This window comes from Carettochelys insculpta, chromosome 29 (assembly GCF_033958435.1).
Source record: "Carettochelys insculpta isolate YL-2023 chromosome 29, ASM3395843v1, whole genome shotgun sequence".
Taxonomy (NCBI): Eukaryota; Metazoa; Chordata; order Testudines; family Carettochelyidae; genus Carettochelys; species Carettochelys insculpta.
The window spans coordinates 2718801-2741122 of NC_134165.1; the positions used below are offsets into that span (position 1 = coordinate 2718801).

Sequence of the window (22322 nt, forward strand, 5' to 3'; positions counted from 1 at the left end):
CGACACGCGGGCGCTGACCCCGGCCGGCCGCCGTCCCCCGCCCTCCGGCAGCCGCACCACGTGACGCGAGGGAGGGAAACTGAGGGGTCACGTGGTGGGGAAAACGCGGGCGTCGGTCACGTGATAGGAGGAAGGGGCGGGCCCGACTCGCCAGGGACCAGTAGCCCCGCCTCTTTCCCTAATCTGTTGAACCACATCGGGACTGAGGGGCGGAGCCAGGACTCCTGGGTTCGGGTTCTGGCCCTGCGCGGGTGGGGGGGAGGTGGGTGGTAGGACGCCTGGGTTCTGGTTTGAGGGCTGGGAGAGGTGTGGCACCGGTTAGAGCAGGGAGGGGCTGAGTGCAGGACTCCTGCGTTCCGCCCCCAGCCCTGGAAGGGGCATGGAGTCTAGTGGTTATTTATATTGCTGTAGGGGAGAGCATCTAACCTGTCAGATACGTTCACCAGGCCTCAGCTGTGTACCACGCGCAGTCACACTGGTTTAACTATGCAGGGGTCATTTTTAAATCCATTTGATGAAAGCCATACACAAGAAGGACCATAGTGGGTCAGACCAAAGGTCCTTCCAGCCCAGAATCCTGTCTGCAGACAGTGGCCAATGCCAGGTAACCCACAGGGAATGAACAGAACCGCTAATCAAAGTGATCCATCCTCTGCCACTCATTCACAAGCTTTTGACCAAGGCTAGGGACACCATGCTGGCAAACTGATGGACCTATCCTGCATGAATGTATCTAGCGCTTTGTGAATGCTTTTTAATCATTTAAAATATGGGTTATCTTGGTTTGGCTCGTCCTCCTAAACCAGGCCATGCTGATCAGTTTTAAAAAGTGGTGTGTCCACCAGTACAAGGTGATGTGTAAGACAATAGAGAGAAGGAGTCCCCACTCCAAACACAGAAGGCAGGATGGGAGCAGAAACTGAGGCACAGAGAAAGGAAGCAGCTTGCCCAGTGTCACATAGCAGATCAGTGGCAGAGCCAGGATACAAATCAGTTGTCCTAAGTCTCATTCCAGTATTCCACCTCCAGTACTAGATTTACATGGCCAGAAACACAGAGAGAAATGTTGTGAGTTGTGTTACGTAGCAGGGCAAGGTCACCCTGATCCTCTTTAGCCTTAAAAACCATGACCTGATGAAAACTGGGGAGTTGGGACCAATGTTCCCCCTAATCTTTTCCACCCATATACGGATTTTTCCATCCATATGTGGAATAAATTCTTCTATGTGCACCAAGGCATGTGCAAATGTGCACCATCAGTAGAAACAAAACCCTTTCTGCGGGCGCTCTCCTAATCAGCAGGGCGGCATTTTAATCTCTCCTGAGCAGCTGCACAAGCACACAGCTCACAGGGAACACTGGTTGGGACCAGTTATTTCTCTGTGAGGGTTCAACACTCATCCTGTTATACAGTCAGAAATTTGCCAGATGCCTATCTGAGTCATTCCAAAATAACTTTCCAACAAAAATCGAATAAGCCCTTTCATGTCCGAGTTTAGTTTGTGTTTGAAAAATACCACGCAGGCTACACAGGCCACTGGAACCACCCGTGATTTGATCATTAAAGGACAAGTCTACATTTCGAAACCCCAATTACGACTGCTGAACTGAAATGCAGGAAATACAGCATAAAGCCATGCACTAAGGGCAAGGGCTGTCTTTTTGTTCTGTGTTTATCCAACCCCTAGCACAATGATGGTGGTTCCCAGCTGCTACTAATATATAAAGTACTGCACCTAGCACAAAGGGACCTAGCATAGAGGCCCCTACACCCTACAGTACGACAAGTAATAAATTCCCCTCTCACACATACTCACTCTCATACGGGGTCTTCCCTGGTCTCTTGGCAAACCAACCCAGCTCAGTCACCCCCAGATAACCTTAACTCTGTCCTCTGAAGCCAATACATGATGCTGTATGTATAATAATATAAGATAAGGGTGAAAAAAACCTTCCTGCCCCTTCCCTTCCCCCCCATTCTCCCCTCCCACAACCTCTCCCTGTTTTCCCCCTTCCCCACTTCCCCCTCCCTACCCCAGGCTCTCCCCTCCGCGCAGGCGCGGGGCCATGGGCCCCAGGACTCCAATTCCCGTGATGCCCAGGGGCGGAGGGCGGTACCATTGCCGGGGGGGGGCGGGCGCGGGGCCCCTCCCCCCAGCGGAGGGCCGGGGGTGGCAGCGTCCGGCCGGGAGCCGGGCCCGCCGGGCGGGGATGGGGAACTGCCTCTCCTCGCAGGCGGCCGATGACCTCTCGCTGCTCAACGACTCGGGGGACGGGGCCAGCCTGGGGCCTGGGGACCCGCCGCCCCCCCCGGCGCCGCCGCCCTACCAGGTACCGGGCGGGGGCCCACAGGGTCGGGAGAGCCCCAGGGGTGGGGAGCAGGACCCTGGGGGGTCATAGGCATAGGGGCGCCCCGAGGGATAGGGAGGGTGAGGGGGCACGTGGTCCAGTGGAGAGCCCCAGGGGGGCAGGAACCTGGGGGATCCTAGGGATGGGGGTGTCCCGAGGGATGGGGAGGCTGGGGGGGCACGTGATCCAGGGGAGAGCCCCAAGGGGGTGGGGAACGTGGTGTATGGGCAGGAGAGTGAGGATAGGGGAGCAAACAGGGTGCCCATGGGGGGACACTAGGGGGAAAGGGGAACTCGGGGGGGAGGCTATGCAGGGAGAGCATGAGGAGGAGGCTTGGGGGGCTCGTGGGCAAGTGAGGGGCCCATTGGCTTGGGGAGTGGTGGACAGAGTACAGGCATGTCATGGAGAGGAGACATGTGACCCCCATGGCAGGTGGGTTGCCTGGAGAGGGAAGTAACTGGGGGGCTGAACCAAGAGGAGAGGGCTACTGCTTACGGAGAGGGGATTCTTGTGGGGGGCAGGGGCTGTGTCGTGACCTATTGGAGAAGCTTCCAGGCAGCTGGGGCTGTGACCCATGGGGGCTATGGGAGGTGGGAGTCGCTCTCAGGGCAGCTGACCCACCAGCAAGGGGGGTGGCCCATGGGGAGATTCAGGGAGAAGTCATGCAGCTCAGAGTGAGGCTTCCTCTCGGGGAGGCCCTGGAAGATGTGGGGTGAGCCATGTCGCCTACCTGTGCCTGCCGGCAGCACTTCCAGTCCTGTGTGGGTGCATGGTTGGGCACTAGGAGCCAACAGGATCCTCCCAGGAACTCCTGGGTTCAAAGCTGATTCTCTTTTGCTTGCCAGCCTTTGGCGAATGCTGGCTCTGGGCATGGGTCTGGGGCATTCCCTGGGAAGCTGGGCTGTACTTCTGACCATCTCCCATCAGCACCTCCTGCAATCCTCACCTGGCGAGCTTAGAGTTGTCCTCATAGGCTATTCACAGCTCTTTGGTTCTCGTCTGAAACATCCCAAGAAATGAGGCTTCTCCCTTGGGCAGACTGTTCCACCCGGTACTCACTTTCACTCTAGCCACACCCTGTACATTCCTCTCTGGGCTTGGTCTCCCCTACGTGAGGACACAGCTGTTTCCTGGGTTCTGTAGAAACACGGAGTTAGATTGGAAGAGATTCATCCAACAGTCAGAGCCATGTGACCTCCAAGGCCCCATCTACACTAGTGCTTGGCAAAACATTTCTCACTCAGTGAGGGGGAAAACACACACACACACACAGACAGACAGACAGAGCACACTGTTGGCAGGAGATGCTCTCCCAGCAACTTAGCTAACTGCAGCTCGTTGAGCTGGTTTAGTCTGGCAATGGGAGGGCTCTACCCCATTTCTGTGATGCAACTACATGAGCAATCTTATGACTTGCTGGGGGAATATGGGAAAGAGCCTTGGGGTGGTACGTAGGAGAGGGAGGGAGGGGCCCTTATAAAGGTACAGCTGTGCTGCTGAAAGCTTGTCAGTGTACACATGGTCTCAGGCACCTGCTGCCTTGGTAGAGAAACACTGGAGGGGTTTGAAGCAGCACAACAGCTCAGCTGGCGTCCTGGTCGCAGCGGGAAGGATGTTGTCCACACACTGGGTGTGTGAGGGAGGGATTGGTGGCTGTGTGTTTGTTTCTGGGTAAGGGCTTTCTGCTGTGCCCCTCGGCTCTTATTGCAGCCGTGGTATCAGGTGGGTGGGTCAGCCCGAAATGGCCGGGTCTCCAGCCTGCTGGTCCCTTGGGAGAGACGGTGCTGTTCTCCAGCAGCGTGTAAGTTCAGTGGCACCAGGAGGAACTGTCCGCAGCCCGGCGGTGGGAGGCAAATTTTGGGGCTCTTACAACTCCCCTCAGTCAGGAGACCTGGAGAAACCTGGAATGTGGTAGGCAACTGCCCAGCCGGCTGCCCGGTCCTGTTTACCGGGACTTCCCTGGCTACGGCCAACACCCTCTTGTCTTACACTTGGATTGGAGGCGCTTTGGGGCAGGGACTGACTTTTTGGTCTGTTTGTACAGCACCCAGCACATTGGGGAAATGGAAAGCCTAAGAATGTACAGCACCTAAGGGAGTGGGCTTATGAGCCATCGTAACTCTGGCGCGTAGGTGTTACCCTAATACATCTCGTGCTGTACAGCACCAGCCCACTGAGGTGTTGCTGCAGTACCAACGGAGGTACTTCAGATCTCCTAGATGGTTGGACTGCAGCATGAACACCTTAAATAGCATAATTACAGAATCCTAGAGCCGTAAGGGACTCGAGAGGTCATCGAGTCCAGACCCTGCCTTGTGACAGGACCAAGCACCGTCTGTATCATCCCTGTTAGATATTTATCCAACCCGTTCTCAAGTATCTCCAGTGATGGAGATTCTACAGCAGGAAACTTTTCCTAATGTCCAACCTAAACCTCCTGTGCTGCCATTTAAGTCCATTGATTCTTGTCCTATTTTCAGAGGCCAAGGTGAATAATTTCTCTCCCTCCTCCTTGTAGTGCCCTTTTAGTAGGCATCCTTCAGTCTGCATAGACTATGGATCGCGCCCTTTAACGTTTCAATTGAGGACTTCATTTACAGCATCTATTGTGACTATAAAGACCCACACGAGAGTGACAGTCCTTGCTGCATCTAGTGGGTGTCTGGCAAGTCCTTATTGTGCTTTCTGTGCGCTCGCTTCTCCTCTGCTACTTGTCTGACCTTCAACTCGCCCTTCTGAAGGCCCTTGTGTAACCCCTGCCTCCATCTGCTGCGGTCGTCTGCTAGATCTTCCCAGTTGTCCAGCTCGATGTCTACCTCTCTCAGGTCTCTCTTGCAGACGCCTGCAAGAGAGTGCCCTTTTAGGTACTTGAAAACTGCTATCATGTCCCTGCTCTGCCTTCTCTTCTCCAAACTAAACAACCCCAATTCTTTTAATCTTCTCTCACAGGCCATATTTTCTAGACCTTTAATCTTTCCTTTGCTTTTCCCTGGGCCCTTTCCAATGTCTCCACATCTTTCCTAAAATGCGGTGCCCAGACCTGGTCTCCAGCTGAGGCCTGTCGGCACTGAGCAGAGCAGGGCCTCCTGTCCTGCTCACAACACTCCTGTTAATGAATCCCAGAGTCATGTTTACTTTTTCTGCAACTGTGTCATACCGTTGACTCATACTCAGCTTGTGGTCCATAGGATCCCTAGATCCCTTTCTGCCCTACGCCATCCTACAGAGCCACTTCCCATTTTGTATGTGTGAAACTGATTGTTCCTCCCTAAGTGGAGCACTTTGCATTTGTCCTTATCGAATGTCATCCTGTTTTCCTCAGACCATTTCTCCAGCCTGTCCAGATCATTTTGAATTCTGACCCTGACCTCGAAAGCACTTGCCACCCCTCCCAGCTTGGTAGTACCTGCAAACTGGATAAACGTGCTCTCTCTGCCATTATCTAAATTGTTTATGAAGATATTGAAGAGAACTGGCCCCAAACCAGACCCCTGCGGAACCCCGCTGCTTGTTCCCTTCCAGCATGACTGTGAATGGTTATCCAACCAGTTATGCTTATAATACGAAAGCCAGGCCAAAAGGACTCTCAAGGGGTCATTTAGTCCATCCATCCCTGCCCCTGCTTCATGCGGAGGCAAGGTTAGGTCTACGTAACCCCTCTGTGACATGTGTTTCCTGTTAAGATCAGGAAGAGGGTGATGTTCAGCCTGCTACCCAGGTAATGAGCTCTGTCTTCTGGTTTTGAAGGAACATGAGCCGATCCCAGTGTATCACCCCACGCCGAGCCAGACCCGACTTGCCACACAGCTAACGGAAGAGGAACAGATCCGAATTGCCCAGCGGATCGGGCTGATCCAGCACCTGCCCAAAGGGATCTTCGATCCAGGCACAGAACCATCCGAAAAAAAAGTGAAAGAGTAAGTCCTTTGCTTCCAACACCCTCCATTTCTTCTCTTCACCTGGGCTGAGCTGCTGGGGTTGGCTGCAAGCACCATAAAGCGAACGGCCCGCCCTAGTGAATTTACTGCCTAGGTTTGCGGTAGCTCCAAAAGTGTCATGGAAACTTTCCAGCCTTGGCAGAAAATGCAGTCACCCCTTGAGGGAAAACACATACATACGTACTCCAAGCCTGTGGAATTACACAAGGCTAGATAATGTCTGCCTAGAATGGAAAGTCTTTGAGCATCAGGTCCTTGTCTTCATGCCTCTTTGCTAAGGCAGCCAGCGCACAGATCACCCTCTGCACGTTTTTTTTGTCTCCGTGGGCTGACCCCACTTCTTCCAGGCTGCTCCTCCTTCTCTGCGCTTCCCCATACGGAACCAAGCCCCGATTCGTCCTGGAGAGCTAGGTGCTTGTGAGGTGCGGAGGTTCAAAGTTCAGCTGGTATTTGACAGTGTCTTGCCGGTGAAAATGAGAATGGAAATTCTGTTGCAATTCACCAACACTTTGAATTCTGTGTTCATCTGGGTTCACCCTGTCCCGAGAGTTGTAGCAGCCCCTATTGCTTCGATGTAGATGCAAAACCAGAGACAGGCAAGAAAAATGGTGAGAGCCGTGGAAAGATTTCCATAGGCGCAGAGCTCGGCTAGGGGGTGAGTAGGAAGAGGCACAGCAGTGCTCTATCTCCTGCCAGGACCCGATCAAGAGGATGTTCCGTGAGGCCTAAAGGAAAAACTGTATAAAGCGGCTAAAAGCAAATGCCTTTTGCACAGTCTGTGGCCCAGCCTGGCTACTCTCTGCCACAGGATAGCTAGTTTCGTGGCATCAGAGCCAGCCTCGCTCTTCATGGAGCTGTGGAGAACACACCTGAGATGAGATGCAAACTCCTAACGGGTGTCAGCTCCCCACTGACTGAGAAGATTTAGGAATTAATGTCCCCAGCGGGTAGGTTGTTCCATCACTAGCCTTTGGGGATGGGAGGGGAGCTTTCGCCTTCCTTGGAAGCCGCTGGCCCGGATGCTATGAGAAGTATTACGCTGGCCTGAGGCAGCCTTGCAGTTCCTGGTATCAGTGGTTGGTTGTACTCAGCTCTGTGCAGCAGTGTAGTGACTCAAGGCTCCCCGCTCCCAGCATGTGCAGGGTTAACTGCCCAGGAGATGTCGGGTGGGCTGTGCTCTGAAGGCTCTATGCCACTCTGGCAAAGCAGAGACACTGTAAACAGCTCCTCCCCAACACTCCACGGGGTCTCCCTGGCCCCGTGCTCTGTGCCTGCCGTAGCAGGAGTGGTTAGAGCGCTGCACTGTGGCTTTTCTCCTTCCCAGGGCCTTTGGGAAGTAGACCCGGAACTAGAGCAGTCCTAAGGCTGCTCTAGCTTAACAGGCCCCTAAACATAGGGAAGGATGGAGACCCTGGGCAGCCAGCAAGCTAACAGCAGTTCCCCTCTCTCTGGTCACAGGTGTGTGATCTGCATGCTGGATTTCGTGTATGGAGACCCCATCCGATTCCTGCCCTGCCTGCACATCTACCACGTGGACTGCATTGACGACTGGTTGATGCGCTCCTTCACCTGTCCCTCCTGCATGGAGCCAGTGGACGCTGCTCTGCTGGCCTCCTACGAGACTAACTGAGGCCAGGCAACTGCGCCGTGGCCCGCGCTAATGCTTTGAGGCCGGGGGTGCCGGGGAGGGGTCTGAAGAGCTTGGAGGGCTGGCTGCTCTTTATTTTGCACACCAAAGACTCCTGTGGCGAGGAACTCCAGCCCTGCTGCCTTGTGGATTGTCTGGAGCCCTTAAGATTTGGCTCCGATCGAATGTCCGTTAAAGGCTCTTCTTACGATCTCTGTATTAGCACGTCAGGCTGAGACTTGGAAGGAGCCAGCGCTGGTATCGAAGGCTCCCTCCTGAGCTTTCCTAGACAGCAGCACCAGTCCACGCCACCTCGCCACGTAGCTCTGGAGTGAGCGTTACGAGCTCTGCCGGGGGTGGGTGTAGGTGCCGTTCAGCTGCAGCTCCATCCTGTGAGCGACAGTATTAGCATAAAGCAGAAGTGCAAGCAAGAGATACACAACAGAGGTTAAATAAAATACAGGTGCTGATCCCCTTGGGAAGGGACAGAAGGTACAAGGTCGTAGAGGTGCTGGCAAGAGCCGTAGGCTTGTGCTGTGCTAGAGCTCGCTTGTCCCAGGATTTTCTTTTTTTTGGTTGGTTTCTGCTTTAAATAGTCACAACACTGCTCCTTTTAGCACCTGGTTTTTTTGTTCTCCTAGGTGGTGGCAGCTATGCTCAACCCAGTGGCTGACTGAAACCAAACCGCCCACCCCAGATGGGCTGGGATGATGAAAATAAATCCCAGAGTGGCCCCCTTCCCAGCTGCTGTTACTCGTGCTGGAGAAGCAGCCTTCTCCCGTTCGCGGGTGACTTCAGCAACTTTAGAGCAGGGCTCTTGGGTGATTCTAGCACCACAAATGATACCCTGTAAAGGCCCTAACCTCTCAAGTGGAAATCTTGGGTTTGAAGAAGGGAAACCAAACCCTGCTCATTTTATCACTTCTGCTTTAGAGGTTAGTCTCACTACCCAGACGTACTATTTTAATAGTCCAGCTGGCGCTTCTGCCAGAATACAGCTATTTCCCAGAGGAATTTTCCCCATCCCCAAAAGGTTTTATTCTCCCCTAAATAAATTATTTCCGTGAAGCCACACCTGCTCAGCACAGTGGAGTTTTTATCGTGGCCCAGCTGAAAGGATTTCAATAACCGGAGGCAGATTCCTTCCCTCACGCTCTTTCAGGTGGGCTTGGTAGCATACGTGCCAGGTGAAGCGCGGTTGCTTCCAGTGTGCTTTCTTTTTTGAAAACAGGGCAGTGGTTATTTTGTTCCCTCTGAGATCGCAACTTTAATGCTGGCCCTTAAACTCTGCACTATGTAGCGCCGCCTGCGTAGCCGGCTCCCAGGGCAACGAAGTTGAATCGCAACTCAAGTAGATAATTGGAAGCTTATGCAAAGGTGGCTGTGAAATAGGAAATGTTCTTTAGCATGGTGGGAGCACCTGGCGCTTCCTGTTGCTGAGAGACAAACCCACCCTAGCAAAGCCAGCTCGTTTGCTTTCCGTGGACTCGACTGTCAGATGCTTCTCGTAGTGGAGGAACTGGCCCAGCCCCCAGGGGTTAGCACAGTTTTACAGTTGCCGTTTGGTCTGTCCAGTGCTCTGTTAGGGGCTGCCCACCAGAGGAGCCAATGGCTTTCCGGTTACATCTTGTCCTTGACAAGGATTTAGTGCTTGAAAGTTAAGAGTGATGTACATTGTGTTCAAACTGAACAATAAAACAGATTGCCTATGAGCGCGGGCAGCGTAGGTTTCTGGTGGTATGTATCTCGTCTGTTCATCCTCGGGGCTCTGACCCAAGTAGCTGACAGAGGCCTGGTGGCAGCACACCTCTGAAGGAGGCATGTGGGGACCAGAACCAAACTCCATTGACAAAGCGAAGCGCTAGACCACGTGGCAACGCCTGTAGTCTTGTGACTCCTGCATCACCTCCTGCCCCATAGGGGAGCAGATAGTCAGGAGCGTGCAAGGAAGCTGTACTCCTGCGAGGCCACGCCATGGCGGGGAGAGAGTGACGGTGCTAGCTGCTGTACTAGGAGGTGCTTGTGGGAAGCTTAACCTCTGTGGTCTCCACCCCCAAAACTGCTACCCAGCCACCCAACAGGCTGCATCCACCATTGCTAACTCCTCTTGCTGTATTTAACTGCCAGGGTGGAGGCTCAGGACTGGCCCCCACAGCCTGGTTCATTACTTCTCCCCTCTCTTATCACTTGCTGGTTGTGTTTACAGGTGCATGGCTTGAAGGTTGATCACCACCCCTGCTGCTGGGGGCAGTGCTGATTTCCACTTCCCTAGAGAAGGTAAAGGAGAGTGAATTTAGGCACTAACTCCCCTCTTCCAGCAGACTCTCCATGTTTAGTTTCTACCCCCCATCCCCCTTGCAAAACTCACACCGTGGTCCTGTACAGCACAACCCTGGCCGTCAGGAAATTGGGAATCAGGTTTTAACTCTAACTGCCACCTTGGACAAGTCACAGCCCAGCCCACTCCGTTTATCAGCAGGAAGCTCTTCAGGCCCAGGACTAGCTCTGCCCATACACAGCACCGAGACAACGTGGCCCCTTGTCGTGGCTGGGTCGCAGGGTTCTGTCTACACAGCAGTTAGAGGGTGCGTCCCTCCCCAAGCTCTGCCTCATTTTACCGTGTCCTCACTGTTTTTACAGCTGCCTTTGGGGCATGGGGCAGAGGCCTGTGTTTTCTGGGCTGAGATGCTCTGGGATTCCTTCCCAGGCAACTGTGGGTGAACCTGTCTGCCCTTTGGGGCAGGGAATTGGGGGAAGAGCAGCAGAGGACTAGCCACACCAGCAGCCTTTAGGCCGCATGCTCAATGCAAAGGCTGTGGGCTCCTGCTGGGATTCTCAGTTGCATGCTAAGCTACATCCCCACCCCGTTCGAAGCACAGAACACTAGAACTGCAGGGAGCCTGAAAGATCATTGAGTCCAGTCCCCTGCCCTCATGGCAGCACCGAGCACCATTTGGACCCTCCTCGAGAGGGGTCTGTTGAACCTGCTCTTAGGCATATCTCCAGCAACCGAGAGTCCACAACCTCCCTAGGCTAGAAAAGCACCTGCAAATGACCCTTCTGACTTTCATGGGACACAAAAAAGGCAGCAGGAAGTATAGACCCAGCCTCGGTTTCTTCCCTAAGTTCTCTAACTCAATGAGCTCAAAGCACTTTACCTTACCTGAGCCCACCTGCCCCAGGAGGTAGGTACCCATGTTCCCCAGAAGCTGGACCCTTGAGCAGCCACCCAGGATTCAGGTGCTGCCCAGCTGATTAGCAGAGTGCCCACAGCATGTTTCTAGTGGTGGTGCATGTAAAGTTTATTCCTCAGGTGTATGGGAAAGAGAGAGGGAACAGTGGAGGTACCATCAGCTTCTCCAGCTGGGAAGCAGCTCACTGCTCTCTACTTGCAGCAGCTGCCCCAGCTCAGGACTTTCTTGGCAGCAGCCAGTTACTGCAGCTTGGGCTGCACTTTCAGCATTAAAGCCCTGCTGCTCTAATGCGATAGCGCAGCTGCAGCACCAGCCCTGGCAGAGAGGAAAGCACTTCCCTGAGGGGGTGAAGCTCTCCAAGCTAGGAGCCTGCTGTTGTGTGCAGCTATGGGGCTGACCCTTGCTGTGGCTGGGGAAAACTGGGCTGATTTTTCAAGCCCCCGAGCAAGGAAGTTTCAGTGCCTGAACTTTCCAGTGTAGACAAGTCCTTAATTACACATGCCAAGCCAGCCAGAAACTAGAGTCACCCTGCCCATGAAACAGAGCCACAGCCACATGTACCACAGGAGTTTATTTTAAAAAGCCAGCAGCTTGGCCTTGAGAGCGATACAAAAAGGGGTGAAGGTGGAGGACAGCCACTGGAGATGCAGCACAGGGGCTCTAAGGCCTGGGCATCTACTTACCTATAGTGCCCTGCCACTCCCCAGCTACACCTGTGGATGCAGATAGCCACAGCTCATTTTTGCAGGGGTAGCTGCAGGTACCAATTTGTGCCTAGGTAGGATACCTCACTATGGCAGCAGCCTTAAGCCTCATGGTCCCACCAAGGCAGAACCTGGCACAAGAGATTAATGTCACTCCTCATTACTTATTAGGGGCTCTGGCTGCCCCACCACCCCAACCGTATAGGTTATGCTGAAGGGAAACAGCCCCCAACCACCTCTCCTCACAAGAAGAGGCATTCATGGGGATCAGCAGCTGCCACAAAATATTCCAGGAAATTATTGATTAGCACACACACTTCTGTGCTCACAGCTGCCACTGGCAGGTAGCAGCATCTCCAGGTGCTCCCTGTGAATGGGTGAAGAGAGCCAATGGAAAGCATATGGCTGCATTTCCCAGGGCTCAGGCCACACCACCCAAGCTTGAGAAAATGGCACAAAGGGCCTGAGATTTAATCTCAACTTGATCCCACATGTGCTGGGGAAATGAAGAGCCTATGCCCGAGGACCTACAAGCTGCCTTTAAGCCAAGGCTAGGGAACCTGTCTCCTACCAGGCCACCAATCCCCCAAAAAAGAAATCAGTTTGGGACCACAGAGCCCCAGAGGGGGCAGGGAGGCTCAGGGGTGGGACCAAAAATGGGGATTCAGGATGCAGGAGAGGGGTCAGACATGCCAGAGTTGGCTCAGAGCAGAGTGGTGGTGTGTGGTTGGTGTGCGAGCAGGCTCAGGCCTGGGAGAGGAGATGGAGGTGCAGGCTCTGGAAGGGCCAAAGGTGAGAGCTCAGAAGAGGAGCAGAAAGGTGCATGGACTCTGGCGTGCAGTGGGGATGAAGGGTTGGGGTGCAGGAGAGGCAGCTCCTGGTCACTGGCAGAGCCAGGCTAAATGCTCCCCGCCTAACCCGGCCCCAGGCCACTAACAGCACATCCTGGAGGCCTCAGAGAGGGGAAAGCCAAGTGGCTCCATGCACTGCCCTCGCCTGCAGGCACCACCTCCACAGCTCCTATTTGCCCTGGGTCCCAGCCACTGGAAGCAGCAGGGGAACCACAGGCAGCACACAGAGCTCCTCTGATCACTGGCAGCTGGTACCTGTAGTTCCATCCTAGAGTGCAAGACCCAAGGCTCAGGGCTGCCGGCCCATGGCAGATACTTGCTGCAGGCCAGCTGAAATTAAGCAGAAAATGGATTCTGGCCAGTGGAGGTTCCCCACTCCTGCTTTAAGCCAGGAGGGCCAGTCACAAGGACTGTTCTGCTGCTCAGATCCTGGCCCAGAAGCCGCACAAGCCTCTAATTACACGTGGATGTTTAGTTTAAAATCGCCTCTGCCTGGAAGCTCCTGCTAGCAGCACATGCAGCCATCCCTACTGCCCCCAGCTGGAGTTTAAAATTTCAAGGCATTGTAGAAAAATCTATCCCGCTTCCCTCCCATGCACACACTTTGACGTACAGGTTGAACCTCACTAATCCAGCATCCTCAGGACCTGATTGGTGCCGGACAAGAGAATTTGCCAGACCACAGGAGACCCATCTTGTGTAGCACATTGCCAACACTTCCACTGTTTACTGGGCTCTCAAGCATTTTGGGGTAAGTTATAGCACCAAACAGAGTTGGGACTGGTGGCTGGCAACAAACTTTATGGGTCCACAGGAAACATGTCCACGCACCCGATAAGTGGTCATCTAGCTAACTAACCTCATGCCAGATTATGGATGTTGACAAATGAGGCAGTTCTGGATTAGAGAGGTTCAACCTGTTTCATGGAAGTAGGCAAAGCGGCTGAGCCGAAACTGGTCACAGCTGCAGAGAGCCAGGTGTTAGACTTGGAGTTAGACTTCCAGCCAGGCTACAGCTCATGTCTCAGCCGCTCTGATTTAATGCAGATCAGAAACACTTGGCCCACGCGTGATCCGACTGCTGCATGAGGCCTTATGACAGTCAATTTGAGCCTTCAAGAACAGTAGCGAGTTTTTAAAGCTTCCATCTGTGTTCCCCTCTCCCCAGTCCCATCCCTGACCCTCAACAGACCACCAGATGGTGCCAGGTTTCAAGCTGCCTGGTTTAAAGGAGCAGAGGCCCTCTTCTTAAGTCAGCTAGTTCTGGGAAACAGCACTGCCGGTATGCAGACAGCACCTGGGAGTTGCAGTCACAAAAGTCTGTTAGGCAGATAGAGGCAGGCAGCCGTTCGAACTGCATGAACCTGGTGGAAGTTGTATGAAGGAACAAGGAACTGGGGAGGGAAACCAGCATGAGCTGATAACCCAGTATCCCTTGACTGTCCCCAGAGATGCTGAAAGAAGGGTAACGAAGCACAGGTGTTGCGAGGAACAAACCAGGAACCTTCCAGCAGAAGGTTGCATCAGCATCAAAGACATCCAACAAAACAGTAGCAGCTTAAAAATATTCAAGGTCTTTAATGAATAAATGCAGCTGCGGGACCCACTTCCATGTTTACCTTTAATCATGGAGTTTGATGCTCGCCATCTACCACCTATGGTTTCTACTCAAAGAAGTTCGCTAGTACGAAGCTCAACTTGCTGAGACGACTGGAGTCCTCACCGGGTGTGAGGGAAGAGCAGCAGTGGCGGGGCAGGTTCTTGGTTGTGTACAGATGTGGAAGCAAGTTGTATCACACGCAAGAGCTGGTGATTAGATTTTGTTTTGACAGCCAGGGAAACATACAAGTGTTGGGATTCCACTATTCTGGATTCTTTAAAAAAAAAGAGCTACAACTAATTCAGAGTCTGTATTTCCCAGAAGGAACCAAAAAACCCTAAGTAAACAACAGACTAATGAAAGTCTTGGTGTGCCTGGGGATATAAAACCATCTGTGGAACCATCCGTGGGAGCCAATGCTAGAAACAGCTGCTTTAAGTTCGCAGTGACTAGTGACTCTCCTTTGCTGTGTTAAATAAGTATATACAATGGAGCATCCTCACGGGAGTCAGCAGAAAGAGGGGTTATTTCACAAGGGGTCTTGTTTTGTCATCATCGCTACACTGGTGGGCTTTGTATTTTTTCACTTCTGCCATGTATTTGGCCCAGGCATCTCCTTTACTTGTCAAAACCTGCAGACAGAGAGGCGGGGGGGGGGGGAAGAAGAGAGGGAATTCAAAGGCCATCACCAAAACAACGCACTGAGTGGATTTCATTTTCAAAGCTCTTTATGCTAACGAGCTACCGGCCAATGCCCCCGTAAAGTAGCCATTATCCCAAACAGAGATACCGAGAGGAAGACGTCTGTCCAAGTCCTGCTGCTGGCTTGCTGTGGCCCAGAACCTAGGACCCTGACTCCCAGCTCTGACTGCTAGGCCCCATCCACCCTCCCAGAGCTGGGAACAGACCCCAAGACCCCTGGTACCCTGCCCTGCCCCTACACTAAGAACCAGAGTGCCCCCACCCCAAAATCAGGACCACAACCCATGAGACCCAGCATCCAGACTCCTCTTCCAATCACATATGTAGCTGGTTTATACTGAAGCGTCTTTTGCCAGTGACAGCTTAAAGCGCAGAATAATTCTGTTAGTCTTTAAGTACTACATGACTGCTTCTCTTTGTTTTGTTAGGAACCAGACAAACACAGCTCCCTCTCAAACTAGAGCTTAAAGTCCATACAAGTGACTCCCTGAAAATCCCTGCAGCACAGGAGGCAGGTGTACAATTAGCACAAGGACTCCAGAATGACCCACTCCACCCCCCAGCAGTGGTGTGGGACTACTAGAGGATCACTAGTCAGCACTGCAGCTATTCTCTGCATCCCAGGGCCACAAGAAAGGGCTCCTGCGTGTGAGGAAAGGCCCAGAACTCCCACTTGAGAAGTGGCACATCTCAGCACAGGGCCACCCTTCTCTCCATGTGGAATAAGAGGGCTTTGATACATGGGCAAAGAGCCCAGAACACCTGCCACAGGTAGACTGTTTGCCATAATCCAGTCCCAAAGAGGGGAACACTGAGTGGCTCAAAGCTTCCTCCAGGCAGTACAGGACTGAGTCCCTCAGAACCCACTGCGCAGAAATGTTCCACAACTGACCTCTCAAGAACATTTACAATCACTGGTAAATATTACAGCAGAACCCGAGTTCTGCAACACCAGACTTCCAAAGGACCAGTTACACAACCCATTCCTCACCTCGCAGCTTGGGGAGGGAAATGGACATTGCTTTTGTCAGGTGAAGAACAAAGTGGACCTCCTTCACATCCCAAAGCTGTCAGTGCATTGGAAACAGCTTGGTAGCAGCTTGAAAGACAATCAAGCAAGCTCTGCAGAGCATGACAGGGTAATTCATGCACCAGAAATTACTGTCATTTTGAGAACAATGTTATGGACCCTGGAAAGCAGAGGTTCTGCTCATCCCTAGCTCTTCTCTAGTATTTTTCCCATCCAGAAACCTCAAAGCACTCACAGCTCAACATCACCACCCGCATTTTAAAGATGACAAAACTGAGGCCCAAAGGGTCGTGAATTGTCTGAGGTCACACGGCAAAGCAACGCCAGGAACAAGCCACATCCCCCAAGTTCCAGTCCCGTGTGCTATCAATTAGGCACCACTGCCTCCACCACTTACCTCCTCCTCCGTCTTTTGCTTCTTGGCTACCACTCCTGTCTTCAGGGCTAGTTTGTTACCACCTCTCCGCTTGCCCACCTGGGTGAAGGGACAGAAGACTGCAACCGTTATACGAGCCCTGGCAGCTGCAAGGGTTATGTTGCCCACTATATAATGGAATAGGGAGTCCTTCAATTAGATCATCTTAACACCTCACGCCTGTTCTTCAGATTAAAGCTGCCACGCGTTACTACGGCCTGCGCCTCCCGACACAGCCGAAGATGCTAGAAGACAAGAGCACTTCCAACAGCTGGTTCCCCAGACACCATTTGGCTTAACCCAAACACAAGCAGAGGCAAAGGAAATCGGAACCCTAACCGGCGACTCCTCTAATGTGTAACCTCCAGGTGCAAAATAAATTTTGTTCTGTGCACAAAGGCAAGTGCGGCTGTGCGCCACCACTAGAAACACAGGCTGCCCACTGGGGGCCCTCGGCTAATCAGCTGGGCTGCATCTGAAGCTCTCCTGAGCAGCGGCCCAAACACTCACCTTACAGGGAACACCGCTCTTAACTGTGAGTTCTTCCCCACTCTAATATGATCCATTACAGCAGGGTCACCCCCCGCCCCACCAGCTTTCATTTTTAGGACCTCATGCACCCACTTTGCACCACCTCAGACATGCCATAAGCAGCTTCCCCGGCAGCCAGCAGCAAGCCACCATCAGGGGACACGGAACCCCATGCAGCCTATCGCATGGAGCTCTCTGCTGCTAAACTGCTGCCCCGTGTTTCCTGGCAATGTGGATTTTCACAGACGTCTAGAGCACCAGGAGCACTTCCTTAAATCTCTGTATCGAGTTTATAAAGCTAGTGCAGCCTGAGGGATTATTTTTAGGCAATGATGTAAACAGAAATTATGCACATTCAGTAATTACCTCAGGAGGAAATCAGAGGAAGACAAACATTTTGTGTAAGAATCGTTATCTCCAAGAATTAATTGTTCCTTCCTGGCCAACATCCAGTCAGTCAGACTGCTGGGACTCTCAACAGCAGTCTGGGGGAAACCCTGCTCCGGCTCGGAGAAGTCTCAGTCTGACTATTCCAAGGACATTTGAGCAAGCCAAGATCCCACGAAATCCCTGCTTCCTCCTACCCCATTAAAGGAGATCCCAGTTCCTGTGCCAGCCAGGCTGCAACAGCACTGCAAGGCTTGACTGATAGCTCCTCTCCCTCGCCGCCAGTCCCAGCACATGCTGAGAACATGACAGTATGGAAGCAGGGCACTGGGTGCTTCATGGCCAACCAATACACAGAACAGTAAAGAGCAGGGAACTCTCCTCCACACTTGGCTTTCCATCCTCCAAGATCCTTAACAGCAGGCAGAAGGAAAATGGGATTTTGCTTCTCAGATCGCATCTTTCCTCTGCATCGATGGGAAAAGCAATAGGTTAGCTCCTTGTAGGAGAGAGCAAATTTGCGCCTCTGCTATCAGCCAGGGATCTGCTGTCCTGTGTTCTGACACCCACTGGCCTGCCCATGAAATCCCAGAATAGTCTTTAGTACCATGAAATGTGCAAAATTCAGACCACAGGTGGCTGTTTCTGACAGGGCAGCTGAGTAGGTGTCACAGTAGGGTAGCATTCCACACAAACAGAATAGAACGACATTGTACCCAAGTCCATCCCGAATGCCACAGAGCCGGCAGTTTTACCTCGATTAGGGCCCAATTCATACACCTGTGTACTTTGCTGATAACTTTTTGCATGTGAACAGCCACATTAGAAGATAATATCTTGGTGAATCAGGACCCACTGGTAAGCATTAAGCAGGCACCAGGTGTGATGGGGTTCAGGGGTCACCAAGCTCTGCACCCTGTCTGCAGGCAGGAGTGACTCTCACTCAGCAGGTAGAACCATGGGTTTATTAGCCAACAGGGCACAGCATCGCACAGAGGAGTCAGTACAGCAGGCAGAGACAGCCAGTCCCATCCATGCCAGGGAAAGGAGGCCCCAGGGCTCCCGGAGCTGGGGCCTTGCCCCCTCTTTTTTTCCCCCCTCTCTCCCCCAGCCCGGCCTAACTCCTTTCCAACTCCCAGTTCCAATTCAAATCCCTCAGGCTCCACCTCTTCCTTTGTCTGCAGTCCAGAGGTGTCACAGAGGTTACCCTCGGCAGGAGCACCACACCCTCTCAGACAGACAGACAGACAGACAGACACACACACAGCAACGAAGGGTCCTGTGGCACCTTATAGACTAACAGAAAAGTTTTGAGCATGAGCTTTCGTGAGCACAGATGATGAAGTGAGTCTGTGCGCACAAAAGCTCATGCTCAAAACTTTTCTGTTAGTCTATAAGGTGCCACAGGACCCTTCGTTGCTGTTACAGATCCAGACTAACACAGCTACCCCTCCGATACTTGACCCGTACACAGTACACACGTATCCCCCACTACATCACACCAGGATAGCCAGCAACGCTGATGTTCTGCTAGGGGGTGTGGATGTAAGAGACCAGAGGCCTAGCAAAAGCTTGGTCAAGCTATAGCCTGGCCTGAAAGGAATGGTTGGTACTATGCTGAAGGCGTGTGGAGACAAGAGATGAGAAGCCGATGCTTCTAGCATACTGATAATGCCAAGCAGCTTTGAGATAAGCCAGACTCGGGCAATGCCAGCTCCCCATTCATTAGGAGAGGAAGCTTTGAAGTTGGTCTGTTACTAAGCCATGTGACTGTTGTTTTCTTTACTTGTAAAAGTCTATCTGCCCAGATTGGTGATCGGGGAGACACCTATCACTGGCTAGGGGAAACTGTCAGCTGGGGCCCTCCCCTGCAGCTGCTTGTCTAGTCTAGTAAAAAGAGTCTCAGACAGTTTCTAAGCAAATGCAGAGCAAAGCTTCCACAGGGGCTTCAAAGGGCACTGTGGGCAAGAGAGGACAGTCTATTAATGGCTGTGGTGGCCAGTTCTGAATACTGAATCCCAAACACTGAGGCTCTGCACCTGGTTAACATTTGCAGAGAACTGCCACTGCAGTGTTTGCCCACCCCATCACCACTTGTACAGCCAGTGCCAGAGACCAACTGGGAAAGGTAATTGTTATTCTTCAGCATTTTATTTGTGTCCATCCAGGTCCTGAACAGTGTTTCTGACCTTTGTTGTAGCTAGCACAGTTCAGATGCTTGAGGGCACAGGCCTAAGATGTATTTAGCCTCATCGTGGTTTGACAGATGACCTAGAGACTAATGCAGACAGGTGATTTGCTTTCACATCTTTGCAATTTTCACAAATCACAGCTAACAAGTCCCCAAACACAAGGGGGCAAGAGCACTAATAACTGTGAAAGAACCAAGTTATTCCATGCAAACTGGGAGGCAAGAGTTCCTTTGAGACATTACTCTGAAAAATAGTAAATGAAGTTGTGAAGACCCAGGGGTTTTAAAAAATAAAATAAAATCAGCAAGACTTCTCTGAGCTAGTTCCACCCATGTACCAGGAAATGAAGATGTCACTGCAAGGATAATTTTTTTCTGTAGCCCTGAAACATGCTCCTTCGAAAGCAGCTTTGTTCAAAGCCTCCATAATGACCCCCCCCCCCCCCCCCCCAGCAATAGCTCATAGCATCTGTGGGCTCTTTACTGCTTCATACTCTCACAAATCTGCTAAGCAATAGTGAGGGCCTTGCCCAAGGCCAATTTGGCAGCAGAGATTAAATTAGAACTCAGGAGCTTCTGGCTCCCAGTTCCATGGTGACAAACTTCCGACAACAATATAATCCACAGCAAAGACTACAGTGCACAAAGCTCTAACTTCTTCAGGTTCTATTGGCTTTCAAGGCACAGAGGGCCAGCTACTACAGCAAGGAGCAGATAACTAAGAATGTGATGTTTGCAGGGTGATTGACTGGTTAGAGCATGGGCTGAAACTCTGGACTGGGCATCATGCCTGCCAAATTCTAATCCAGTTTTGCTACTAGCCCAAAAGAGCTTTGGAGATGCTGTAAGTTGACTCTTTCCCTTGGTCAAATTCAGGGATAATACTTACCTCTAAGGAGTGCTCAGAAGATGCTACTTAGCACTGCAGTGTTCTCAAGTGCTATATGAATGCCATACATTTCATGCTTAGTCACTACAAAGCCATCTGATAAGGAGGCAGCCTTGATGAAAAACAAGCTCTAGCAACGGCTTCATTCCTTAACTGGCACTCAGCACACACACCAGGTCAGCGTAAACCACAATTAACCAGTCAAGTTCTACAGAAGGAACTTTGAGGACTCCAGCAATTAATATTTTTCCCTTTGGTCCTGGCACGTGAGCATGGCCAAGTAATCCATGAAGTTGTGCAAGTGGGGGATGAAGGAGGAGAATCTCTGTGAACAGCATCCACAGCTCTTCCTAGCAACACAGATCAGGTTTGGGGCACCTACCACCTGGCATTAATGACAGAAAGAAATGCCACTGCCAGAGAAAGGGAGAGGAGAAAAGACTTCTTCATGTGAGAGGAAGAAGCTGCTTTCACAGTCAGGGATTGGCCTCTTGGTGGGGATAGAATAAGGACCCCCTTCAGCAAGCATAAGGGTAGCTCCTGTTATGGAAGGGAAAACAAGCATGGGGAACGTTAGTTTCTTCAGTGGCAGTGGGGACCAGGACGGTGGGTAATGGGAATAGAACCACTTTCCATAAAAGGGAGGCAAAACTCTAAGCTCAGAAAATAAGCGCAGAGCAGCTAGCAGAATAGGTGGCCCAGGGATTAGATAAATATCCAGGGGAAGAGATGTGCTAGAGAGAAAGCGAAGAAGAGGGCAATATCCTGTGATAGAGCTGGAGTCCTCCAAAGGGGATAGGGGGTTAAACAGTAACAAGAGGTACATGGGAGTTGGGGAACAGGCCCCAGGGGGATGGGAAAGTTTTAGATGCATGTGGCAGAGACAGGGAAGGAGGATCAGGCCCTAGAGAAGAAAGAGTACAGGGACGCCCTGGAAATGAGAGAAGTTTGGTAGAACAGTAGGAGAACAGGTGTAAAGCCCCAGAGTGGGTAGAAGAGAAGAAAAAGAAAAGAGAATGGGGACTGGGGCTTGCCAGGAGATGAGGTACAAGGGCGGGGGGGGGGCTTGGGGTCCCAGGAAGAATAAAAATGGGGTGCAGAGAAGAACGAACGGGGAGCTGAGGCCTTAGTGCACTATGAAGGGGGAAGGGTGAGACACCTTAGGGAGCTGGAGGAAAGCTCAGGCTCCAGGGACGCTGCAAGGAGAGAGGAGAGGAAGGGGAAGGAGACAGGACGGCGAAGGGGAGGAAGCCCCCAGGGAACATGGGGCGGGAGGAAGGGGGCTGGTAGGACCTATAGGAAGAGCAAGACAGCGAACGAGGCTGGAAAGCACCGTAAAGCACCGCGTGCGAGAGACTCCAGGAGCTGGGATCGGGGAGGCACCGCGGGGGAAGCGGGGACCGGGTCCTTACGAAGCTGAGCGCGCTCCCGCTCCTCTTCTTCCCCTCGGGCGGCCGCTGCTGCTGCTCACTGCCGGGGGCGCCTGGGCCCGTCCCAGCCGCAGGCTCCTCCCCGGGCTCCACCGCCCCGGCGGCCGCCGCCTCCCGCCCGTCCTCGGCCGGCGCCTCCCGGCCCCGCTGCTCCGCCTCCATCTTGCGCTTGAAGAGCTCCAGGAAGCTGCCATCGTTGGCGAAGACGTTGACGCCGCCCGGGCCCTGTGCCGACGCCGCCCGTCCCCCTCGGGCCGCCATCTTGTCCGCGGAGGCCGCCGCCGCCGCCGCCGCGCCCCGGGGGGTGTCGGGAAAAGCCAGCGCCGGCCGCGGGGCACGACGGGAGCAGCCCCCGGGAGTGTCGGGAGAGCGAGCGCTCCGCCGCAGGAACTCCGGGCGGCCGCCGGCGCGGAGCACGCTGGGACAGTATCGACCTCCCCGCGCCAGGCGCGCCGGTCCCGCACGCGCTGCAGAGGAATGACAG

General features: G+C 52.9%; 2 protein-coding genes across 2 annotated transcripts; one reads left to right on the forward strand and one right to left on the reverse strand.

The window, feature by feature from the left end:
• The first annotated feature begins 2145 nt into the window (after window positions 1-2145).
• Window positions 2146-9626, forward strand: LOC142003085 (RING finger protein 11-like). The gene is made up of 3 exons (XM_074979754.1): window positions 2146-2331; window positions 6097-6266; window positions 7746-9626. The coding sequence occupies exons 1-3, from the start codon at window positions 2212-2214 to the stop codon at window positions 7915-7917; spliced, it is 462 nt and encodes a 153-aa protein (XP_074835855.1). The 5' UTR covers window positions 2146-2211; the 3' UTR covers window positions 7918-9626.
• A 4588-nt stretch (window positions 9627-14214) lies between these two features.
• TRIR (telomerase RNA component interacting RNase) lies at window positions 14215-22298 on the reverse strand. The gene is made up of 3 exons (XM_074979603.1): window positions 21821-22298; window positions 16393-16470; window positions 14215-14895 (listed from the first exon to the last, which is right to left on the reverse strand). The coding sequence occupies exons 1-3, from the start codon at window positions 22097-22099 to the stop codon at window positions 14788-14790; spliced, it is 465 nt and encodes a 154-aa protein (XP_074835704.1). The 5' UTR covers window positions 22100-22298; the 3' UTR covers window positions 14215-14787.
• Window positions 22299-22322: the final 24 nt, after the last annotated feature.